This window comes from Convolutriloba macropyga, chromosome 7 (genome assembly GCF_964194025.1).
Source record: "Convolutriloba macropyga chromosome 7, txConMacr16.3, whole genome shotgun sequence".
Taxonomy (NCBI): Eukaryota; Metazoa; Xenacoelomorpha; order Acoela; family Convolutidae; genus Convolutriloba; species Convolutriloba macropyga.
This window is the reverse complement of record NC_134474.1, coordinates 28,842,618-28,870,000: the sequence shown is the minus strand read 5'-3', so window position 1 is coordinate 28,870,000 and position 27,383 is coordinate 28,842,618. Positions and strand designations below refer to the sequence as shown.

Genomic DNA, 27,383 nt, shown 5'->3' with positions numbered 1-27,383 from the left:
TCTATTTTGTCGTCGCGATTTTTGTTACGACCATATGACGTCACAACCACTTCAAATCTGCTTTTTGTTCATTCATTCATGCAATTTCAACTGAATTGCGTGCGCGACGTCATTTTTTGCTCTTAGTGGAGCGAGTTTTTTGTTCATTCGCGTGATTAAGGTTTTGGTCACACTTGACTTTCCTCACTCTCAAAAATGACTTCCTCACTTTGGAATTGAATTTTATTTACTTTAATTCAAAGAGATAAGGTCAAATGGGTATGTGTCATTCTAAATGAAGGTTATTTGACAACAGCTAATAGAGGCAGCAAAAACTTATACACATTTTTATTCAAAATATAACATATCAGCCTTCATTGAAAAGACGAGTTTTTTATCTGTCTTTTTTACTGTTTTTTAGACTGCAGATCTATGAAGCTATTGCGGCTATTTTCTGGCAATCTGCCAGCTATGTTTGTCCATTCTAGTAGTCCTATTATCAACAACGTTCATCGGCCGTTTAGGGTGGCGTTTTTTATTCCATTGGTTGTTTATGGAACGATATGTATGTTTTTGAAAGTGTTCTACCTCTTCATCATTTGGTAGCCAATTAAGTCAGGAATGTGGATGAGCGGGGTCGGAACCTTATGTGCGTATGCACATTACCGAGCCTCCTTGTTGTCTATCTAATCTTTTATTTTAATTGCCCAAAGATCCTTATGGGTTTTAAGAAACCAAAAAAGAAAATATATACTGTTTTCTTTTTATATAGATTTTTTTCGTGGGTTTGGAATTAATTGTTTTCAAAGTTATTGATGTTCTTCGCTTCATGGTTCCTGCTAATGGAACAAATATGAGTCTGAAGAGTGCTTTTGTTTTTAATTAAGTTATTCGAATTTTCATAGTTATATAATAATTTTCTCATTCGTTATTAATTTCAATACTTAAATTTTTATGTAAATTAATTTTCTGAAGCATCTGTTGTTTGCAAATGCGTTCTTTTTGACTATTGACGTTTTTGGTTCTTAATCACTTCCCTTGCTGATAACTTCGCTATTTTGCTGCTCAGTGGAATTAGAAAAAATATAAGTGTAAAAATTATGACATCTATTGTTAGTTCATTACTTTTTTGATTTAACAAAGGCTTTCGTTACCGTAGTGGAGCTCTTCAAATCAATTTATTAGCATAAATTGTTGCTTTTCAAGTAATTAAATAGTTTCTTCTCGCGGATTGCTTTTCAGGACCTCTCCTGACATTTTCATTTTGTCAATTTTTTAAATTTTTGATTTTTCATAATGCGCCAAGAAATTAAAGATTGACTTTTCTCTGTTGCTTCTGCTGCTGAATTTCTGTTGTTATGTTTTTGTTAGCTCAGTCTTTATCGGTTTTCAGTCTCTGTTCTCACTGATTAACTCACGATATTTATGAGTCAATGTTCTCTGATATTTATGCGTCAATGTTGCTCGGAAGATGCTAGTTTTAAATTTATTCTAAATGGGATATATTTTCTGTTGTTCGTCGTTTTTTTTTTGTTGAATGGCAAAATCAAGTGGTTTTTTTTATTTTTTCTGCTTGAGAAGCTTTATTTATTTTTTCTACCAAAAAAACTTGCTCAGTTCAACTTTTTTCCCTTCAATTTAAATAAAAACTGGCATACACGTCTGTCCTTATTTCACAATACATCCAGTTTTGAATTACAAACCATAATTTCCTTTGGTTGATTTTTAAAAATTTCTCATCTCAGCTTCATTTGGTTGACAATTAGGCCAAGAATGTTGATCTACGGAGACGGAACATAATCGAGTTGTTGTTATCAGAGAATCTTTTTCAAACTCATCAATGTGATACTAAATTCGGAACTGGTTCTTTTATTTTCGTGTGCAACCCCATTTGAGGCGTGCAACAAGGGCCCCTCACGCAACCATTTTATGTTGGCGAACCATATCTTTTACAGGCCGTTTGTAATGTGCCAGGTCACTTCCACTCTTTGACCTCTACTCAGGCCTTTACTCCGCTTTATAAGTCTGGGCCTGCATTTTGAGGTAATTACCAATACTTGCGTACGATCGCACTGTTCCATACCAAAATTAAATCTATGGTCAAGCCATTATGCAATCTTATGCTTTCCAAATCATTTATTCTGGTTGGCCCTATTACAATACAATACTGTGCGATCGATATGATCTGAATTTGGGTTTGAGCCTGGGTTGCTTGGGATTGGCACCTCTGTCCGGGTATGTGAACTAACCGTGGAGCATCCACTGGGTGTGTTTGGCGTAAGAATTGGTGTCCACGTGATCATGATGACAAAAAATGTCAACTTCTTCTGCCGTGTTTTGCCATGGACCATACGATATGATGCACCTTTGCTTGTCAAAGGGGAAAACAGTCACATCCATAACACACGTTGATGTCAAGACAACAGGTTGCAGCCATAGCGCTCTGCCCTCGTTGCTAAATTTATCAACAATGTAAACCTTTCTACTTTACTGCGATATTTTTGTTAGGCTCAGATTTCAATTGATGACGTTATCAATTGAGATCCTAAACTTTTAAAGTCTTTTTCATTAACAGAAAACTATTTCTGTTTACAACATTTGGAGGAAAACTGGAACATCATTGCACTGAATTGTGTAATTTTGACATGATGCTTTTTGCTCAGAAACGTAACCTCAAAAATCTTCAAGCACACGTATTTATGTATACATATGTGGGCAATTGAATTTATGAATACTCAATTGAATTTAGAGATTGCAAATGAACATTGATAAGAGGCAATTTTCATGTAGGCGATTATATTAACTTGTAAAAAACTTTACTACAAATGCGCACATATGTATACATAAATACGAGTGCTTGAAGATTTTAGAGGTTACGTTTCTGAGCAAAAAGCATCATGTTAAAATTACACAATTCAGTACAATGATGTTTGAGTTTTCCTCCAAATGTTGTAAACAGAAATAATTTTCTGTAAATGAAAAAGATTTTAAAAGTTTAGGAGGAGGGTCCATATTGACTACATACTAGTTGAAGTAAAGCAAATGTCTTTTCATGCTCCGAGCAATTTTTTTCAGGTTTGTATCATCGCCTCTTTATAACATTCATTGAGCGAGCAAGATCAATTAACGCCATTTTAAAAAATTTACAAATGGACATATGTTTTTTCATGTGTCTTTGTCAAAATACAACCAAATTTATAGAAATCAGCGACAATGCGAAAATCACCGACCAAGTTGTCGTTCCTTTGTCGCTAATTCCGGTAGCGAATTCTAGCGGCAATAGCACTATGAAAATCGTCGAATAATTCCCCAATCCGCGTAGCTAATTTTTGCACCAATTTGTACAATTCCTTCGTCGTCTCAGTAGTTACGTTTTGGTACTAATTAATCGACTGTTAATTTATCGCTTTTTGATTATTAATTATTCCGACTTAAAATTTTCATTAAAATCCCTCAGTTAAAACAATATTCTTAAAAAAAATTCATAAAGAGTGTTAGCCGCCGACATCAAACGAGCAGAAAAGAGTGACGAAATCAAAGGATCAGAATCAATTAGACGTGTCGCTAGTATTTGCGCACAGTAAAATGCAAAAATTAGGAAACCTAAATAGCAAAATTCGAGCGTATCTCACTTTTTCGCACTTGTCTACTTTCCTGGTTTTATTACATTTGCCTATAAACATGCGTAAAAGAGTGGTTTGCCCAGTATATATACTCAAGCAAATGTGCTTTTTGATATGTAATGAATGTATAGTTTGAAACTTATAGGGCTCATGGTTGATTTGAACCTACGGCTAATTGAATGATTAGTGCTTTCGCTATCAAGCAATTTATTTATTAAGTTGATGGAACTCCACCTTGATTGTTCCTTTTTAAAGGCAATTTACAGCCAGTTAAAGGAATTAATTATATAAAGCCTCATGATGGAAGCCTATACTGCCAACCAATACTAGTGCTGAATCAAAATGAAATTTTCCAATGAACCCAAATTATGTTATCTCAAATCAGAGACTATTTTATATTGCTATGTTCGCACACTTACTCAACTATTTGATGCAATTTTGAAATAAAAGCTTGATCACTACACAATTTGTAAAGTTTTCTACCACAACACAACGTGAAAATCATCGAAGATGTGTACATTTTATGATGAATTTAATGTCAGACAATAGCTGACCTCAAGCGACGGAAAAATGCAACACTGCTTGACAAATATTTTGTTTCGTAAAAGATAAAATGGTGCTGGGAAGACAATATAGATTTTTTTTCTCTAAATGGTGCAGCCCTAGACAGTGGTTCCATTTTTCGATTCTGAATTCAGCAAATTGTTTTCCAAACATTGCGAAGCCATTAATTGTTATAGCAGAAACATTCAAAACGATACTAGATTTACAGTTTTAAGAAATCGGGCTTGCTTCAGAATCTGTTTCTAGAAACAATTGGCTAATTGTGTCCAGAAAAACTAAAGCGGATTATGTCAGTTTATCTAAATGAGGAAAACGTTACTCGATATTCTTTCGTCAGAGAAAAATTTACGTACCAGGGAAGAAACAACGATGTTACTTCTCAGGAAACTAGTCCGGATATGCAAAACTTCTCCAAATCCGAAATTTATGAAAGTGAATTATGAGAAAATTTATAAAAATTGCTTTTGCAGTTCAGAAAATTAACTTATGAAAACTACCAGTAAAAGATAGATATGAGCACTGTATTCATTGCAGGTCATTGCTCCAATAGCATCAAGAGGTTTAAAAAACATGTTTGACTTCAAAAAGAAATTCCTTGTAAAGGAAGTCTTAACTTGTCAAGTGCAAAATTCTTGTGTCGGAAGATAAATCGGGTTTTTCTAAAAAGGCGTTTATAAAATAGTTAAAAACAAACAAACGAACGAATTTTCTATCAATTAAGATGTTTAATTTACAATTAGCAGCACCATATCAATTTTTTCGATGTACTTACAATCACGCTGATTAGTTTCAAATCAAAGCTTGGAAGAGGTCTAACAAATTAATGTAAGAAAATGAAGGTAAATACACAAAGAAGAGAAACTGCAAGATATCCCACTTCAAGAGATGGTGCTAACACAAATTGCAGCAGAGCAGAGTTATAAATCAGGCCTTGAACTGCTGTCAAATCTGAGCACAAGAATAATTCAAGTGTCTTTTTAAGCTCAAAAAAATCTCTTTTTTGTTTACCTAAAGATAAACATTAGTTACTATAAAAAAGATTTTCAAAAACTTACTTGATAAAAATGGTCAGACAGCGCTTATTTCTGAAACTCTGGACGAAAAAATTTTGTCGTCAGAAAACCAGCTCTCATTTCGGCCGAAAATGTTCCATTGTTTATAATTTTTGATTTTTTTTTGTGTTTTCAATCGATGAATAGGTTTTTTATTAATGAAAAGGATGATAAAAAGTGAAATTATGATTCAAAATTAGAAAACAACTGAGCATATAATTACTATATAATTAGGCGTAAAAGATTTTATTAAGTTATGTACTTATTGTTTTGGTTAATCGCAGTAGTTGAAGTTTAGGAAGAATTGTGAACTAACATATTGTTTGAATAATTGTTACTAGTTTTAAAAATCTTCAGTTTTATGTTTGTCTGTTGCAACACAAATACTGCTGCTGAGATTGATCAAGATTGATGAGAAAGAAAAATGTTCTTTTGTATAGCTTAACACGAAAAGTTTGATTTTTTCTATCTCTGATTATTAATATCTGACAAATTATTTTGATTTGTCCGTTTAATTTTATATGAAAATTATTTTCATTGTTTACAGGAGCATCTCTGACTTTATTAGGGATTTTAGTATTCAGGTTCTGTTAACCTCAGACATTTGTAAGGAAAAAATTGAGGCAGTTTTTTTTCGAAAGAATGGGGCCGGCTGAAATTTCTGTTGTACTGAGATTTGAGCTGAGTTAGCTTAACGTTGAGGGTATGAGTTAAAAATGAACTTCATTTTATTTGAAATCAAAAATTATCTGAAGGAGAAATTTCCTAACAACGAAAAAAAGACATTCATTTGTTGAAAGGAAATCTGGTTCAGAACCAAGTTGCGACATTTATAATCTAAATCTTTAAAACTCTCTTACATATGAAACATAGCTGGCAGATTGCCAGAAAATAGCCGCAATAGATTCGTAGATCGGCAGTCTAAAAAAACAGTAAAAAAGACAGACCAAAAAAATTTATCTTTTCATTGAAGGCTGATCTGTTATATTTTGATTAAAAATCTGTATAAGTTATTGCTGCCTCTATTAGCTGATCTCAAATAACCTTCATTTAGAGTGATACACACCCATTTGACCTTATCTCTTTGAATTAAAGTAAATAAAAGTCAATTTCAAAGTGAGGAAGTCGTTTTTGAGAGTGAGGTAAGTCAAGTGTGACCAAAAATTTAATCACGCGCATGAACAAAAAAACTCGCTCCACTAAGAGCGAAAAATGACGTCACACATGCAATTCAATTGAAATTGCATGAACGAATGAACAAAAAATGGCTGTGACGTCATATGGTCGTAACAAAAATCATGACGACGAAATAAAAAAAAAACCAAGAGAAGGCCAATAATAGCCTCAGCTATCGCTGTGCGGCTATTAATAAAACTTTGTAGGGATGAATTGATAGTCTGATAACCTATTCATTGAGGTTTACGAATTTGAATGTTTAGGTGTTGCTCTTACATTCTTACTTGTCTTAAAAAAACTTTATCTAAAACAACGTTGGCCTAAAATAATTGATGTTTCATGTCCCTACTGCATGAGCTCTCCCACTTGATGCATGGGGTCACCCACTTGATGCATCTGAGAAACTCCTCAGGAAACCGTTTGAAATTCATCTTTCAATCTCCAGAACCTCAAGTTGACTTTTCAGCAGTTACCAATTTTTTTCTCCATTCCAGTCAGTTTAACCTGGTCGAAACCGGATGGCTATGAAGTAGAAAACTGGAAGACTTTGTCAGTTTCTTACAAGGCAATGCATGCATCTTCTTGCAGAAATTTTTGCAAGATTCCTAAACGATAATCTTATATACCCATTTTTCTGCTTGACTTCTACAAGCTAACTTTTTTTTGATTATTACAAGATACCCAATTTCTGTCAGCCATTTTTTTCTGGAAGAATCTTACAAGATAATCATTTTTTAAACTATTTTCTACAAAAATGGAAAAAAAGACGTCGTATTTAATCAAAGAATCATATAATTTGGGCACCGACAAAAGAAAACAAAGTCCAAGTGTTAATAATGCACCGCACCTTTATGCAATTTTTATCTCTTTTCATTTTCATTGCCAGTTATTGCAGGCCTACTTTTTTTGTGTTTCACATGCAAATTCTGCAAGCTTGTTGAAAACTTTTTTATGTGTCAAAGAGCTATAAAAACATTGCCGGACTATTACTTAAAACATGTAAAAACACTATGAAATGACTAAACATCAATGTGTCGCTGAGAAACTGTAATAGTTTCACAAATATCCCTGGGTTTATTTCCTACCTTTACTTTTATCTCTCACAAATTAGCCAATCCAAAAAAATTAATCTAAATTAAATTAACTAATTTTCACAAGGTAGTTCAAGTCCCTCTGGACTGAAGCAAAATCTTCTAAGCAAATGGAGCAAAATTTCTTAAAATGGGGCTATTTATGGGGTCTGTAGTAGCTGGTATCGTCTCTCCTGGTCAATTTGCTGTTACCGAGAAAAATTAATGTTAGTAGTGCTTTTTACTTAGTAATTCAGTATTCAGTTCATTTCAATGTCCTCCCTTGCGTATTCCCACAGACAACATCTCATTTCGAGTCAGATAAAAATCAATGAGAGTAGTGGAAAAAACAAGGAAACGAAACACCACTAAAATTTTGTTTTATTTCCTAACACTATCACAGGAAACCAGCCACCAGCATAATTTGTTCCTTTCTCCTAACGCTAATCGCGCATGTCGAGCAGGAACAAATTTTACTGCTTGCTGGTTTCCTTGTTTTATCCACTACTACATATTCACTCTAAGTCTAACATTAAAATATGAAGTGTTTTAATTCTAGAAAAAAAATAATATACAACTCACCAATTATTTTGTTTTATTTCCTAACACTAATCACAGGAAATTAACCAACACTAAAATTTGTTCCTAACATCAATCCACGAAGTGGTTGGGGAACCAAGACCGAAGGTCCTTACATCAATCACACATTTCGACTAGGAACAAATTTACTATTGGTTTCCTTAACAAAACACCACTCAAACTTGATTTATTTTCCTCATACAAACTCGGAAATGAAACACCACTCAAACTTGATTTATTTTCCTCATAGAAACTCAGAAAAAAAAGCAAATCGTCTGCTATCTGCTTTCCGTGTTTTATCCACAACTACAGCCACCAATAAAATTTAACCCCTTCTCCTTTCACCAATCCATCAATAAAAAAATACATGACAGATAAATTAATATTATACTTATAAACATGCTCCTTGAAATGATTTCTAGTATGGCCATATCTGTATCTATGAAGATAAATACACAATCTACACTTAGCATTTCTAAATCTATAGTAAGAAATATGTTTATTAACCCCACACATACAACATGTTAAATATAAATTCTTATCATTATAATGTTTTCCTAAATGTTCAATATAATCCTTTACTTTGACTACATTCTATTAGATCAAAAAATGCAAAATTTACATTTCGCTCTTTAAGAGTGATTCACTCTTATTCGGAGTGATCCCCCCAGTAGAAATATCGCTTTTTTCACTCTTAAAGAGTGATTCCCTCTTTTTATAAATTTTTCTATATTTATTTCATTATTAATAAGAAACAATACAAAATTATAACATTTACAGTTAAATACAAAAAATGATTGTTATATTACTACTCATTAATATAGTTCATGTATTACATCAGCTGGTTTAGTAGTTAATATATTATATATCATCATCTCAGCCATCATTATTGCCATAGGGTCTGGACTATCCCTTAACGTTCCCGCTTTTGCAAATATATTTTTATTGTATTCTGTAAAGTCTATTATTTTCTTAGGGGTATGCACATACTTGGAATAGGATGAAATAGTTTGTTTATCATGATTTGGATTTTTAACATGATTAACGAAATCACCTATACTATGACACTGTTTTCTACAAGCTAAAAATCTTTTCATTTCCATTTTGTATTTATAATATATATATTTTCATTTCAAATTATCTATACTTTTCAATAAATTTATATTTTCTTTTACTTTTTCTATATTTATTCCATTATTAATAAGAAATAATACAAAATCATAATATTTACATGAGCAACTATCAGTGAACAACTTCGTCATGGTACCCAACGAACTTTGTTCGTTGTTTACCAAGCTGGTTCCCAGATCTTCAGCTTGTTTATTGACTAAAGGACTTACAGTTCTAGAACTTTGCTTTGTCCCACTCAGATCAGGGAACCTGCTTCGCAGACTTCTACTAAATCCTTTAGTTAATTCTACATTTGGATGTTGTTTCTTTACATGTGCTCGTATCCCATCATATCTCACAATAGAAGCACAATATGGACAATTAACTTTAGCTGAAGTACAACTTCTACATGTATACTTACTCTCATCAAAATCAGTTAATGGTTTTATATAATTACATTTATTACAATTTCTGATTGGTGAAACCACTTCGTTGATAGGACTTCGTCCATGTTTCACCATCGTTGTAACCGCTTCTCTGATCTGTGGAACAGCTTCTCTGATCTGTGGAACAGCTTCTCTGATGGCGTAGCATGACCGAAGGTCCATCTGCATAGCAGTTGGGGTACCAAGGACTTCGTCCCTTTCACTGATTAATACTTCTGAGTTATAGTTAGGGTTAGGGTTAGGGTTAGGGTTAGGGTTAGGGTTAAAGTTAGGGACTGAGTTAGAGTTAGGGTTAGGGTCTGAGTTAGAACTAGAGTTATAACTAGAATCAGAACCAGAACCAGAACCAGAACTAGAGCTAGAACTAGAGCTAGAAACAGAATCAGAACTAGAGTTAGAGCTAGAGCTAGAACTAGAGTTAGAACCAGAACCAGAACCAAAACCTGAACTAGAGCTAGATTCAATTTTTAAAGAACAACCCCATGGAGAAAAATCATTAGCACAAATAGCACTTATTGTTATATTACCACATATACATTTATCAATTTTATCTTTATGACATGATTCGTAATGATATTTTAAACAAGCAATGTTTCCACAATTGTAGTTACACTCTAAACATTTTATAACCATTTGTAATTGGTCAAATCTGCGAAGCAGTTTCACTGATTTCAATTACACTCAACATATTTACCCAAGATTTCAATTACATCTTTAGTATTATCTTTAGATTTGATACACTCTGCTAAATATTTATTTCTTAAGGTATTGAGTATATTAGTTTTACATCTCTTATCTAATATTGCTTCAAGGTTTAATTGCATTTTATTTTAACATAATTTATAATTTCATTTCCAAATTTTTCATTATTTACATATAGACTGTTTAAATTCTCTCGTCCCTCTTTATTTAAAATTCCAGTATATTTATGAGTGTAACTGCTTCGCAGATCTGTGTAACAGCTTCGCTGATCTATATATTCCCTTTCATGTTCCAGATCTTGATCTTGATCTTGATCTTGATCTTGATTTCTGCCAAATCCATAGTTCATTAATCTACTTGTTCTATTCAACATAGTACTCGCTGCAGTTGCCACATGTCCGGCATTTCTTACTGTTATATCAGGACTCATGAAATTATATATCATTAAACCTGAACTTATAATACCTAAAATAGTTGAAAATAATCTAAGACCATTTGCTTTAACCACTTCCTGAGTTAAAACATCATTTTGTATTTTAGTACCTTTTAATTTCAGAAGTTTATTAAAATAAAACTGATAATTATCATGACTAATAACATTTCTATCTGTTGCATTTTTCATGAGTGGTTTCATATATGCTATAAGTTTATTTATATTTTCTCTTCCTAACTCATCTTTTAAACCGAGAGCTTTTAAATCAAGGAAACCAACTCTTGAATCATATATCATTGTTCTATTACTACTAATAATAATAAAAGTATTTTCTTTCTTATTATATTTAACTATACCATAACGAAGTTCATCTGACATTCCATCTGTATAATTATAATAGTTACTATTTAACTCACTAATTATTTTACTAAAGTCATGTTCACATTTAAATATTTCATTAAAGTTTTTAAATAGATCAGGTCCATTATATGTTGTTAAATAAATAGTATCACAACTCATTCTTGCTATATTATTTATTTGAGCTGATTTATGACACATTACAATCATTTGAATATTATAATGTCTACCTTCAGTAAAATAATAACCTATATCCTTATTTAACCTATCACCCATATCATCAAGAACAATTACACATTTTTGAAATTTTTGCATATTGTTTTTTGTGATCATATTTATATCACATTTATTAAACCCAGTATAAAACTTATTAGTCTCAGGATCTATCCAGTCTCTGTCATCTTTACACACTATAACTATATTTTTAGCTTGATTTTGATCTTGATTTTGATCTTGATTTTGATCTTGATTTTGATCTTGGTTTTGATCTTGATTTTGATCTTGATTTTGATCTTGATTTTGATCTTGATTTTGATCTTGATTTTGATCTTGGTTTTGATCTTGATTTTGATCTTGATTTTGATCTTGATCTTGATCTTGATTTTGAACTGAGTATAATTTTAAATATTGTCTCATAAAATTTGTTTTACCCGTACCAGTTCCACCATAAACAATAGTATGTAAAGGTGACTTTTCATATTCAAATCTAACTAGACTCCTATTCATAAATCCGCCAAAGCTTTCTTCCAGTTTTGCGTATTTACTCGGTATTGAATCATATATTATAAAACAAAATATAATTAAGAAAATAAAAATTATAACCACACTACCTGTCTCCATTTTTATAAATGAAAACATAGATAAATATAATATTCTTTATTTAAAAAAATGCTTATCCTAACTTTTGAGGAATTCAATAATAAATTTAATATTGATAATAATGCTATGAGTGATATCAGAATAAAAGATATAGGTAAAGATATAAGTCTAACACCAATCGAAATTGTAATGAGAGATCAAACTCCAGATAGTATCCGTGAAACGGCTTCACAGATCGGCGAAGCGGGTTCCCCGATGGTGACACATGGACGAAGTCCTATCAGTGAACCTAACTTCAACATTATTGTAAATTTACATCCAACTGAAGGTACACATTGGGTTTTAGTTATAAGAAGAGAAGGTGGTCCTGTTTATTACTCTGATAGTTTTGGTGTTGAGACGCCACCTTTATTTTTAGAAGAATATGTTGATCTAGGCTCTAATGAGAGAATACAACAATATGATGAATCTTTTTTTGGGGCTTATTGTTTATATATGATCTATCTCATTGATAGAGGATTTAGAATTAACATTGCTTTGAATATTCCAGATAATCAATGTAAATATCCAGGAATGTATAATGAGTGTTTTTGTTTAGGTTGTAGTAATGATAAGGTTGATGATAATGTTAATGATAATGTTAATCAGGGAACGGACTCCGTCCGTGGCATGCCAACCTGCTTCGCAGATGATAATGTTAATGATAATGTTAATGATAATGTTAATGATAATGTTAATGATAATGTTAATGATAATGATAATGATAATGATAATGATAATGCTAATGATAATGATAATGATAAAGATAATGATCTACGAAGCGGTTCAACAGAGTTGTTTTGCAAATTCACCGATCTGCAAAGCAGGTTCCCTTATCTACGAAGTAGTTATAAAAAAAACTAATTTTAGCGAGTATATATTTTGATAAGCTATACATCATTAAAAAAACTATTTTTAGCGAGTATATATTTTGATAAGCTATACATCATTGGTCCTACTGGTGATCAAAATCAGCGAACCTGCTTCGCAGATGAAGGTGTTGATAATGGCAAAGCAGATGTAGAATTTATTAAAGATATAAAATATTTACCATCTCCTGATAAACTACCCAAAGACTTAAAGAAACTAATGATATTTGATGATGTTAGAGCCAAAGAACCAATTATTAACGAATACTTTTGTAGAGGTAGACACAATAATTGTAATATGATATATCTTAATCAAAACCTGTTCTCTCTGGATAGACAGAGTGTTAGAGAGAACTGTAATCTATTTATTTTATTTGAATAGAGAGGTAAAGCCCTAGCATCGATATATCAAGATTTCTTTAATAATGTTGAACTCAGTTATAATGATTTTGCTAATATATGTAACAAGGTATGGAAAGAGCCCTATAATTACATTGTCATTGATATAACTAAAAATAAAAATATTAATGGTAAACTAAGAATTAATTGGGATCGGAGAGTTTTGTAGTTTGGATTAAGTATCAGGGAACCTGCTTCGCAGATAAGTCTAAGTCTAAGTCTATATCTATGACTAAGTCTAAGCCTAAATCAGATGTAAAGTAAAACTTAATACATCACCATTAAAGTCTATAGGTCTTCCATACTCATCTTTAATATGAAACTCTATATATTCTATTCTATCATTAGTTACATTTTGATATAAGATATTAGTTGGTATAATAATTATCAAAAACCTGGTGGTTCAGTTAGATTAAAAGTATATAGTATGTCTGTATCCTTACCATTATCTTTAACACCAGATATCACATTACAATGAATGTTAATATTACTAAAACCCATAATATCAATAATTTTCTGAGATGTATATTTACCTTTTTTATAAATTATTTTTCTAAATCCTAGTAATGGGGCTTTTGAATTTTCTATGTCAAAGTTAATTGCACCTTGTTTTACTTCCATTAAACTTTAAATTGTATTCTTATCGGTTTCTATTATAACATTACCATTAGTTTCTTCTTTTATTAATTCTGCTATTTCTTTTAATTCATATGCTACTGGTATAATACCTAAAATACGGGTATTTGACCATGTTTCATCTTGGGTATCATATATGAGTTGATTGTTCATTCTATTCACATTAAACACTGAGTTATAAACTGATAATCTAATTAAACCTAATTTTGATGTATTAAGTATAGGTTCACTAAAGTTAAACTTTTCTGTTGGCTTTATCATTCTAAAGTTAAGTGTGTGTTCTTCTTTAGTTTTAGTTAAAGCATCATGTATCTTTTGTAGTTCCCATAAGATCAAACTGTCAGTCATTTTTTAATATTCAAATATAAGATTTTTTTTCTAGTTATAATTATAGCTATGGTTATGGTGAAACATCTGCGAACGAGCTCTGCTCGTGGCAAGCCAAGCAGGTTCCCTGATTGGTGAAACCACTTCGTGGATACTTAAAGTTAAACTTTTTGGTATATGAAAATGGATTTTAATTTGGATACAACTTATGGTTATAATAATGATATACACAGAAGTAAGATTATAAAGTATAAACCAAATAATCTGGCAACAATGAATACAATCAAAACTAACATTAATATCATACTCAATAGAGAAGAGAATCATTTAAATATACACGATTCCTATCTAGAGATACAGTTTGTTGTATCAGATGATGCTGGTGGTGTATTTGCTAATGATGCTAATATCAGATTTGTTAATTATGGTATGATGGCATTGTTCAGTTCAATTAAGCTTGAAACTAGTGGTGGTAGGACTATTGAATATATAGATCATTGTCATCCTAATCTATTGATGTATAAGTTATTAACTAGTACTGATGATGAATTTGAGAGTGGTTTTGTTAAAAATCAAGGCAATAGAGATAGTCAACCTAAAGGAGACCATATTGCTGCACAACGAGGTCATATGTATATGATGATTAAGATCAGCGATCTATTTGGTTTCATAAATGATTTAGAAAAGATTATATATGGTTTAGGATTTAAACTATTATTAAAAAGGAATAATAATGATAGAGCTCTATATAGAGTTAATGCTAATCCTGGTGCAGTTGCTAATGATGGTAATATAGAAATTAGAGATATATCATGGTGTGTACCTAGTATTGATCCTAGTAATAACAACAGAATTATTGTGCAAAAGGGTTTAAGTAAAAAGAATAATGTAGACTTTAGCTATTATGAAAGAAAGACGTTTTATAAGAATGTACCCAATGCTACTAACTTCTTGTTTGATCTAGGTATGGAAAGTGGTATGGAAAGACGGCAATATATAATAGTTGGTTTTGAAAATAATAATGTCAATGAACAAACTCATGATGCAAGTACATTTGATATAATGAATGTTACTGAATGTTTTTGTAAGATTGGTAGTGAGTTTTATCTCGAGGATAGAATGAATATTAATTATGGAACCAATGATTATAATGAGGCTTTTAAAGAGATTGTTTGCTTTAATAAAGATTATAATGGGCTACCACATAATATAAAACCATATATAAATCATAGAACATTCAAAAGTAATAATAGAATATATGTATTCGATACTAGATATCAAAGAGATCATATAGGTCCACAACCAATACATCTTAATTTTAAATTTAGTGCTGCAGTTGCAGATGTTATTTGTCATGCATTAGTATTAACTAGAAAGGTTATTAGTGTGAATAGTGATGGTAATAGGATGGTAGACATAATATCACAGATATAATTTAAGTCTTAATTATAATTATAATTTTAGATATAACTCTAGCGATAATTATAATTTTAGATATAACTCTAGTGATAATTATAACTATAGTATAACATAGTTATTGTTGTAATTATATACTTATACATAACCATATACTTATACTTATATTTATAGCTAGTCAGCTCTAATTGTTACTCTTGTTAATACCCAACTATTTCTTATTAGTATTAACAAAACCTTTAGCATAAATAATATCTAATTTCTTTCTATTATCTAGAGCTAAGCCTCCAGCTTCAAGCTTAATCTTAGCCTTGGGCCTAACTTTAGGCTTAGGCTTAATAACAACAAAGGGATTATACTTTTTAACTTCCATTATTTTTTTATATATAGAAATGAGTCTTTTAAATAAGTTCAAAACTAATTCATATTGTGTTGGAGGTAGACATTATAGTGGTACTGTTAATATAAGAGGAGCTATTACTTCAAAAGGAACTAAGATGTTAAAAGGTAATTGTGTTTTATGTAGAAGGAATAAATCAATGACAGTATCTGATGCAACAATAGAAGCAGAAGGACTTAAAGAATTCTTTAAAAGTGTTGGTAGGGCTACAGTTAACTTTGGAAAGAAAGTAGCTAATAATCCAGTAAGAGCATTAGAAATAGCAAGTAAAATAGGAAGTGCAGCTGCATCTAGAAACCCTAAAGCAGCTCTAGCGGCTACACCTGATTTAATTAAATTTGCAACTACTGGTGAAGGTAAAAAGGTAGTTCAAAAAGGAAGAGGGTTATACTTAGGTACAAAGAAAAGATAATTATTTGATTATAATTATGTTTATGATTATGATTATGATTATAGCTATGATTATGATTATATTATGATTATAACTAAGATGATGATTATATATTTATCGATCGGTGTAACCGCTTGGCTTGCCACAGACGAAGTCTGTTCGTGGATAAATATTAATACTAATATTATTATTACTGAAAACATTGTTATTACTAAGCACTAATATTTTTAATCTAAAAAAATACTCAGCTTGTTTTTCTTATTCTTCTTATAATCCTCATATAACTTAACAAATTCATTATACTCGTCATTATCTATTTTATTATCATTCATTGATTTAGTATATAGTTTATTAAACTTATCACTAAACTGTTTACTTAAAATATACATTTGTGAATACTTTATAATTTTATTTCGAATTTTAGTATTAATTGTTTTTGATAATGAACCAGAAACAGTTGCTGCAGCAAAAGCTTTGGGTATAGAATAAGGTAATCCTATACCTGTTAATGCAACTGATGTTGTTGTTGCTGTTGTTGCAATTGATGATAATAGTATTTCTGTTATCTCAGCTACGTTAATATAATTTTTATATCTACTTAACTTCCTATTATAATTATTAGTTTCAGTTTCATAATAATTTCTAATATCTTTTATAATGTTAATATTATTGTTAAATTTATTATTAGCTTGAATCTTTTCATTTATCAACTGTTCATTGGCAGTTGCAGCATTGCTGATCTGTTTCTCAGCCGCTTCGCGGATCAATCGTTCTGATACTGATGACAAATCTGGATATAGTAATCTCTCACTCGGTGCTGTTGGCTGACTCATTTTCAGTAGTAAAATAACTTTCTATTTTTTTTGTTATATCTTCTTGTTTAAAAGCATAATGCATCTCAAGTCTGTCTTGCTCTTTATTATCAAGTAACTTACTTCGTAAAAGTATAGAAATTAAATATTGTACTGTAACACCTCTAAGAGATTTATTGTATTCTTTCATTTCCCTTAGACCATTAGTAAACATTTCATCTAGTTGTATGTTAGTGATATTCTGATTAAACTTATTATTATCATATTCTTGTTTTAATTGATTGTATTTAGAGATAGTGTCAGCGGCAACTTTATTACAAAAGTTAACAGTATTTGTGACTTCATTTGCTGATTTAATGAATTCTTTAACTAGATTTTCATTAACTTGTATTTCTTTTAGCTGTAATGTTTTAGTTGTAACTTTATCAAATTCACCTTTTCTTAGTTCAGTTATGTTTCTACTTAAAAAACCAATTTTATTAGAAGAGGATAATAAGTTATTGTCACAATACTCTTTATTAACCACATCCTTTTCATCTATTGGAGGATGAACATTTGTAAATTTATAGGTATCCTTCATATCAATATTATCATTATCTTCTAGGAATAACCCATGAGCGTTACTTAGTGTTAGGTTGTTTGTTGATGTCCCTTGATGCTTAGCCTGATTGAATCTATTTCTTGTCATCTTTGTATTTGTTTACAGAAAGATTTATATTTAATGTTTCCAAAACTTTATTATTAGATTCGAAATCAAACTTGGATTTTAATAATTCCTGTTCATAATATTTACCTTCTATTATCTCTCCATTAATATCTTCTAATTTATATGTTGGTTGTTGTGTTTTTAGAACTTCATTAACTTTAAATAGTTCTCTCTTCCAATTAGAAGTGTATCCCTTAGAGAAGATATTGCATTTATCTGCATTTCTAACATAATCACCGATTTTAAGTTTTGGCTTAGTATTCTTAAAATTAAAAGTGTATTTAACCTTATCAGGATTATTAGAAGCATCAACTGGTGTCATATTAATTGTTGAATGGATATTATTGTTATATGTTATGACTGCATCACTTAATATATTTACCCAATTACCATCAGCATTGATGAACATTGGTTTATTTATTATGTGTAATAATGTTCTATTGAATCTCTCTATAAACACAGCCTTTAAATCACTATAAGTAAAATATAGCTCTATCTGCGAAGCAGTGTCACTGATCCCTGAAGCGGCTTTGCCGGTTCCATATTCTTTAAGTAAAAATTTAAATGTTTTATTATAAAACTCACTACCTCTATCTACCCATAATTTTTTTGTGGTTTTCGTCCTTCTGATAGGATTGTTTTAAAGCCATTAGTTATAGATAAACCAGATTTATTCTTTAAAGGAATAGCCCATGCAAATTTTGTGAATATATCTATAACTGTTATTATAAACTTATAATTATTATTGTATTTACTTAGAGATGACTTTTCAATTAAATCAGCTAACCATGTTTCATCTTTATATAGTGGTATTATTCTTTGTCTTTTAAACTTTGTTATTTGAGGACTGAATACTTCTTTAGCTAGTTGTTGTTGTTTTTCCATCATTATTCATTTACAATAGTTAAAAACAAAATTATCTAGTTGGTCTTGATTAATAATATTCATAGATAATAGTTGCTTAGAAATATCTAGCATTTCATCATATAATCCATCATGACCAGTTTTTGTTTCTAGCATTAATAATTCTAGTCTTTCTACTAAATTATTTGGGTTGCCATTTAATCCTCTGCCAAATATATCTTCTCTTACCTCCATTATACGTTTTATTGTTCTATATCTAGCGCTTTTCTTATCCCCTTTTCCTAAATCATATCTAATATCCTTTAAAAACCTTTTAATTTTGTTTTCATCTTCCTCAACCTTATCTTCATATGTTACATTTGTTTTAGTAAGAAAATCAGTAAATCTTTCTGAAAACTCATATACATTATCCCTAACTAAAAATGCACCCTGCTCTAGAGTTATAGCAACACCATTCATTTTATAGCTCCTACTAGGTAAATCTACGAGTTCTAATTTTAATTGAGGATTAGTTTGAGCCCCCATGTCATGAAGAAGTTTGGCTGTTTTTGTATCAACATAAACTGGTGCTATATCTTGAGTTTGCTTTATGGTCCCCTTTAAAGTTTCACCAATCTGCGAAGCAGTTTCACCCATCTTGGAAGCAGTTTCATTAAACTGGGAACCATTTTGCTCGATCTGCGAAGCAGTTTCACCAATCATCTTAGTTTGTTTATCTAACTCTTGATTTTGCCAATCTATTGCTCTTAATGTTTGTTCACTTAATGCTAGATTCTGTTCACTGTTTGCATTTAGTGTTTTTGTTTTAAAGGATCAAATAACTCTTCTATTTCACCATAATACTCTTGTTGTTTTAATTTATCGTCTAATCTATTTCTTCTGTTTTGTTTTTCTAGATTATTTAATTCTATAAGTTTCTCTAGTTTAGTCATTTTTTATAATTATAATAAATCATTATATAGTGTAATTGCAGCAGGGATTAACTTTCTATCATCATTAATGGTTAGCTCTTTAATATTATTTATAAGTAGGTCTTTGTTTAAATTTAAATATGCTTCACAGATTTTATTTACTAGATCTCTTTTGAATAGATATAGATTCTCATCGTGAGGATAGTTTTTAATGTTATTTACATAAAACCTTTTATCATCAAATATATTTAAACTAATCTTAGTTGTTTTTGTTGTTGTCAAGTTATTACCAACTTTTTGTATTCTACCTTCATCTACTGTTCTCTGTATATTTTTCACTAATACATCATAATACTCTTCATGTTTAGCATTATTATGCTTCTTTATTCCTTTTTCTTTAGTATTCTTTGGGCTATCTTTAAAACTATAAGTCTTAGGTGTTAAGACTATAAATTCCTCAATAATCCTACTCCCAAGCTTGTGCTTAAACTTGCCGGGGACTTTATTCTTTGTCTCGATTGGTTTTTCGAGATTGGATAGATCCATATGCTCATCACTAACTTTACCTTCACTATAACTTAATACAAAACTGTCTGTATCCATATAGTGAAGTGTTAGATCTTTGAGGGATGGTTGTAAAATATTATAAAATACATCATACATGTGTAATTTGCTAAGTTCGAGTATTGTTACTCCCACATATACAGGTGAGCTATATTCTATTTTTTTCTTTATATATTCTGTTTGGCTATAATCTCTATATCTAGTTATATTCTTAAATATTGGTTTACTTACACTTTTCATTATCTTTTCTTCATCATGCAAGAACTTCCTTTGAAGGAAGTGTAAGGGATTCATGCACATTCTTCCATATAGGGAGTTATTCATTAATTTCCTTAAATCCTTCTCTGCTTCAGTTTTAGCTGTTGCTCTTTTGTTTGTGTTGTTTTGTATATTATCTCTACATATATAGTCTTGTTTAAATTTAATTACTCTACGTATTTTGTTACTTTTACTCCCATCTTAACATAGAACTTTAACATCCTATAATGAACCATATATTCTGTTTTGTTGTTTTGATCTAAGATTAATTTCTCTGATCTTGCTTTGCCTCCATCTCTTTCTCTGTAACCTAATTCATTATCATTTATCTTTCTCTTATTAGGCATTAGTGCTAGTTGCTCTGTTCTCTCTTTACATTCATTAGTATAATCAATATCACAAAATATATAATAACCATGATCACTATCATCTGGAGTATTTAGTATAGTGTCTAGAGTAGTAGTAGTAGTAGTAAACTGGAAGTCCTTATAAGGTAGCTTTTGCATCATTGCATAACCATATAGGTTGTTTGCGTCTAAGTACCATATGGACCTTCGCCGATTATTAATATATCTATCACCCATTATTCCACATATACCACTTCTCTTTGCTACAAAAAAATCATCTAACATTTGTTTATCTTGCAATGTATCTAGTGTAACACCACTTGACATTAACCAACAATCAAAACTATAACCTGGGAGACTTACGTAATGTAGTGGATTGAGCTTGAATTCTTTCATGCTTAATTTAACATATTCATTCATGCAATAGTCGAATATTTTAACATCATTCTGTAAATACTCTATAGTTAGATCTTTACCAGTTTTATGACTGTTTTCATTATTAAAGTTGTCTACTTCTTCTTTTGTTGGTAATTTATTATGTAGTGAGGATTTGAAGTCTTCTATTTTTAGGTTACCTATAAGATTATTATAGGAGTCTAAACCAAAGTATTCATATGGATATAATGTTTTTGTTTTATATCCGTATATCTTTGCAATTTGATCTAGAGGCATAGCTATGAAGTTATAACTGTCTAAGAATTTGAGACAACCAATGCTAAACATCTTAGACTTACCAGCAGCTAGTGGTATGTTATCTACTTTTCTTTTATCATTATTCTGTTTGAAGAGTTCACTGTATAGTAAGTTGAAGTCATAGCCAGAGCCATTATGGAATATTACAGGAATGAAGTTTTGTTGTTTATACCTCAGATTACAAATCTTACATGCTGGTCCTCTATATTTACCAGTTTCATGACAATGATCTCTTACTTTACTAATAAATGTTTTGCTGCAGATATGACAAGTGTTATTAGTTTCATGGTATAATTTATCTCCTGTGAATATCATCTTTTCATTATGTTTGAAATTATTTTCCGTTTCTATCTCTAATAGATCTCTAGCAAATCTTTTGATACAATCAAGACCGAAGTAGTGCTTGAAGTTACCTTGCCAGGTGTAACCCACAGCTATTGGAATATGTTCAGCTATTACATATTTACAATCATTAGTTGAGACTTCAACAATGCAACATTCTATATCGGCAGTTATAGTATTTTTTATTTTCTGACGTTTGTGTTCATTTATAAAAGTAATATGTTTTTTCTTAGGACAAACAATCTCTGGTTTGAATGAGTTGTTGCATTCATGTTAATCATATTTAATTTTTGAATCAAACCAATATGTACATCTATCACAGTATTAATATTTAATGTTATTTTTATTTGGGCGATCTAACAAGTTTTCTATGTTTTTAATTAGAGCACAGTGTTCTGTAGTACCATCCCCCCAAACTAGTATTCTTACATCGTTTCTATCTTTATTAAAGTCATCCACTGGTTTAAACAATTCTACTTTACCCCCACCACAAGGTGTGTATAACCAAATATTAATATTGTATAATTTCTGTATTCTTAATATATATCCAAAGTCATCTTCATATTGTTGTTTTGGTTCAATTAGTTTATCTACATATTTACTTTCACGTGTTGCATTAACTATGACTGGATATAGCCAAGCAGTAGCAGTTAGTTGCAAGCAGTTGTATTTGGGATTGCGTATATTTAATATCGATTTAGAGTTTTTGAGATCAGCTGGTAAATCTATATAGCTACCAATAGATGCTTTAGTTGGTTCAATGTTTAATTGAATACTTCTTATTCCAAGAAACTCGAAATCATAACCATAACCTTCATAAGTTTCCTTTTCGAAGCTTAGCCAATCCGCGAAGTCTCCATTTTCATAAATCGCATTATTATTAATGTAGTCAGTATTGAAAAATATTTTTGCAATCTTAACGTCTTCTTTGGTTCTCTTATTATAATCACACTCGACTGTAATCTTATATTTAAAACCCTTAGCTCTACGATTCTGGTAGCAATTTTAATTTCTTCTAAAGAGTAATAAGTTGCTTCATCTATATCTTTAATGTAATTCCCCCCTTTATCAGTAATATAAAATTCTTTCATGTTCTGACTGGAGTTTATATCAAAGTCTTCTGTGTTTTCTATATACTTACGATTATGACTATATGAGTGAGTAGTTAGAGCTATTTTATTCCTAAAATCTTCATGACATTCTTTACACTCATATCCGTGAAAGGGGCTCTGCCCTTGGTACCCCAACGGCTTCGCCGATTTAATTCTGGTGTAGATTTTGTCTTCGGCTTTAGGTTTAGTTTTAGTTTCAGCTTCATCAAGATCCATAATAATATCCCTAGCTCTTTTCTGGTGTTGGTTTGTTAAAGTGTGTTTGAGAAAATCCTTCCTTTAACCAAAGGATAAATCACATATATCACAAAGGTTTACATTACTGTTTGTTGAGTGAGACATGGTGTATTTTGTTGGGAAAATTATGGCAAAAAATAATTTTTCGAAAGTAAAAAATGAAGTGTGATAAGTGTAAAAATAAGCCTTGGAAAGAGTGTTGTGATAATTGTAAAGAATTAGAATATTCTTGTTATATATGTGAGAATGTAGTCAAAGTAAAGGATTATATTGAACATTTAGGAAAACATTATAATGATAAGAATTTATATTTAACATGTTGTATGTGTGGGGTTAATAAACATATTTCTTACTATAGATTTAGAAATGCTAAGTGTAGATTGTGTATTTACCTTCATAGATACAGATATGGCCATACTAGAAATCAATTCAAGGAGCATGTTTATAAGTATAATATTAATTTATCTGTCATGTAGTTTTTTATTGACGGATTGGTGTAAGGAGAAGGGGTTAAATTTTATTGGTGGCTGTAGTTGTGGATTAAACACGGAAAGCAGATAGCAGACGACTTGCTTTATTTTCTGAGTTTCTATGAGGAAAATAAATCAAGTTTGAGTGGTGTTTGGTTAAGGAAACCAATAGTAAATTTGTTCCTAGTCGAAATGTGTGATTGATGTAAGGACCTTCGGTCTTGGTTCCCCAACCACTTCGTGGATTGATTTTAGGAACAAATTTTAGTGTTGGTTAATTTCCTGTGATTAGTGTTAGGAAATAAAACAAAAATTTTGGTGAGTTGTATATTATTTTTTTCTAGAATTAAAACACTTCATATTTTAATGTTAGACTTAGAGTGAATATGTAGTAGTGGATAAAACAAGGAAACCAGCAAGCAGTAAAATTTGTTCCTGCTCGACATGCGCGATTAGCGTTAGGAGAAAGGAACAAATTATGCTGGTGGCTGGTTTCCTGTGATAGTGTTAGGAAATAAAACAAAATTTTAGTGGTGTTTCATTTCCTTGTTTTTTCCACTACTAATGAGTTTAAGCTTCCTTTGCTCATAAACTTAGCTAATGTTCTTTTTCAAGTCCTGAAAGGGTTAATTTTTATAGCAGCCTCTGAATCAAACTCCAAATGAGAACGACATTTTGTATCTGAGTTTGACAACATCAGAGTTCAAGATCAGAATCATGTAGAAACAGTGTATTTAACTGTGTATCAGTGTGTGAATCAAATATATAAGAGAAAAATGTGCAGCAAATTAGCACTAGATGGCTCTGAATTTGCACTGATATCTTTCTGCAAATTATTCTGATTCGGACTGATTTTTACTCAAAGCGTATCTTATGGGCCGTGACCGATATCACAAAATTTTATCCGAAAATTTCCTGGATTTGAAAAAATAATCGACTTACTCTACTCTGATTGGTATGGAGTCTTCGTACATGTTGGGATCATACGAGTTCACATCATTGAAGGGGAAGATGTCGGGTCTCCAAACCGAATTCATCTCAAATCTGAGGACAGTTGTATCTTCATGATCAGCCGGATCCCACTGCAGTATTTCGTCAACCCAGTGCATCCGTTGCCAGAGCAGAACTGTCATTGTCTCCGCTTTCACATCAAAACCGGCAAGTCGGTAGAGAGCAACGCCGAATGTCACGTTGACTGGCGTTTCGCTCATTTTAACTGGACGAATGAAACGACTGTAGCCCTCCAAGAGTTTTTCTTGTAAAGCGGTCTTGATGTAGTAGTTTTCAGGCAAAGGTTCTTCGCATCGGATTCTTTGCATTAGCATCAAAAAGAGCAAGACCTCCACGAAAAATATCATTTTAGGCCACATATCTTCAAATCAACCTATTTAAAAGTTTTGACGCAAAATTTGCTCAAATTTTATGTTTAACAGGGCTGTATTTGGTGCAAATATAGAAAAAGAAAGAAATTTGACAAGTTTGGCTTGCTTATAGTTTTATTTAGTGATAGGATTGTTTGGTTTGTTTAAATTTACCAGAGAGGATGAATATAAGTTGCGATTCTAAATAAACAAAATTAGATGCATTTGTGAACGAGAATTTAGATCATGATTAATGAGAAGCGGAAAATATGGGCTGTGCGAGTGAGTTTCCAAATAGCGTTTATTATGACATTGATAATCTTTTGATATTGTTGACATAATTGTGGTTCCTGTGATAAGATATCTATTTTTGTTAGACATCAGATATAACCTAAGGAGGGATCACGATATATTAACAAAATTGAATTGTGCAAACTTGTAATTGTATTTATTATGATTTATCATTAGATCAGGATATCTATCTATCTTGCAGTAACTGTATCAAGAAGTTTTAATGTTTAATGCTTCTTAATTCGATGTCTCCATATCCTCTATCGAGTACTTATAGAAATATTCCAGACTCAGTATCAGAGAAAACGATGAATCAGGCTTAATTTTATCAAGACGTTCCACTTTCTTATAAAAATATTTATTATCACCAGAACATTTGAAGAGTGCAGTTCTTAATTCAATAGATTCATTCTTTTGACCTTGATTTTACTCGAAATAATTTGATTATAGGGCAAAAATAAAACAACTCAACAACTTTGTCTGAACATGTGAACTTCTTGCATAGAACAAACCTTAGTTCAGCCAATTGGTTGATCTTTTCCGGGAGAATCTTGCAAGATTTTTAAACAAAATTGTACAATATTGCAAAATTCTTGCTCCAAACTGTAAATCTTGCCAGATTCTTGAACCAAATTGTACAAAATTAAGATCGATTCTTGAACCAAACTGTACAATCTTCCAGAATTCTTGAAAAAAGTGTAAATTTTAGAAGATTTTTTCAACCAAACTGTACAATCTTGCAAATTTCTGGATCCAACAATCACAATCGAGTAAGATTCTTGTACCAAGCTGTACAATCTTGCAAGATTCTTAAAACAAACTGTACAATCTTTCAAAATATTCTGGATTCAAGCTTCACAATCTAGAAAGGTTCCTATTTCAAGCTGAACACTATTGCGAGATTATTAACCCGAGCTTTACAATCTTGAAAAATTCTTGATAAACTTGGTACAATCTGGCAAGACTCCTAAAGCAGATCGACAATCTTACAAAAACTTTGAACCAAAGTGTAGATCTTGCAAAATTTTTGAACCAAACTCTCCAATCTCACTAGATTCCGAAACCAAACTATACAATCTTGCAACATTCTGGAACCCATTTTCACAATTTGAAAATATTCTTGCACTGAACTGTACAATCTCGCAAGGTTCCTCAACTAAACTGTACAATCTCGCTATTTTCTCTAACCAAAATTTGCAATCTTGCAGGATTTTCAATCCAAGTTGTACAATATTGTAAGATTAAGGACCAAATCTGTAATTTTTTAAGATTCTTGAACAAATTTATAATCTTGCAACATTGTGGAATCAAATTGACAATCTTCCAAAAATTTTGAACCAAAATTTAAACTTTGCAAGATTCTTCATCGAAGTTGAACAATCTTGCATGATTCTTGACCCAAGTTGTACAATCTCTTAAAATTCTTGGACCAAACTGTACAATATTGTAAGAGTCCTGAAACAATCTGTACAATTTTGCAAAATACTGGAACCCACCTGCAAAATCTTACAATTTTCTGGAACCAAGCTTCGCAATCTGGCAAGATTCTTGGACCAAACTGTACAATCGTGCAAGATTCTTGAAGCAAACTGTTCAATATAGTCCGAATCTTCAATCATTGTCCTCTGCTGTCAGAATTACCCACAAGTTTTTGTTTTTGGTTTTGGGTGCTTACACACTTTTTGTTTTAAGCGCATGAAAAAAATTTTTTTTTTGTGGTTCAAAGCGCACAAATCCAAAAGCGCACAAATATTCAGGTTCAGTTCTTCCTGATATTATCATTTTTGAAAAGTTAAACTCCGGCCAGGCTGTATCACAGTTGCTGCTATATTATTACTACGCCTGATATCGTTATTCATTTTTTCAACCAAATGGCACAGTCAAAAATTGTAAGAATTTTGTGATCTCATTCGTCAACAATGGGGGATTTCGAAATAGGGAACAATTTGTCACAGAAGAATGTGGGCAAAGTTGTTTTATAATGAAAAGTTGCATCAGAGTTTAATCTTTAATTCAGTTTTGATAACT

At 31.1% G+C, this 27,383-nt stretch overlaps 1 protein-coding gene across 1 annotated transcript in view; it reads right to left on the bottom strand.

Moving 5' to 3' along the window:
- The window catches only part of LOC142342188 (neuronal acetylcholine receptor subunit alpha-6-like), a 66,616-nt gene extending 41,423 nt beyond the window's left edge, over positions 1-25,193 (bottom strand). The window contains exons 1-2 of the mRNA XM_075393414.1: positions 24,646-25,193; positions 2,229-2,434 (exon numbers count right to left, since the gene is read on the bottom strand). Coding sequence (XP_075249529.1) covers positions 2,229-2,434; positions 24,646-25,073 — 634 coding nt within the window. The 5' untranslated portion in view covers positions 25,074-25,193. The remainder of the gene's footprint in view (positions 1-2,228; positions 2,435-24,645) is intronic.
- Positions 25,194-27,383: the final 2,190 nt, after the last annotated feature.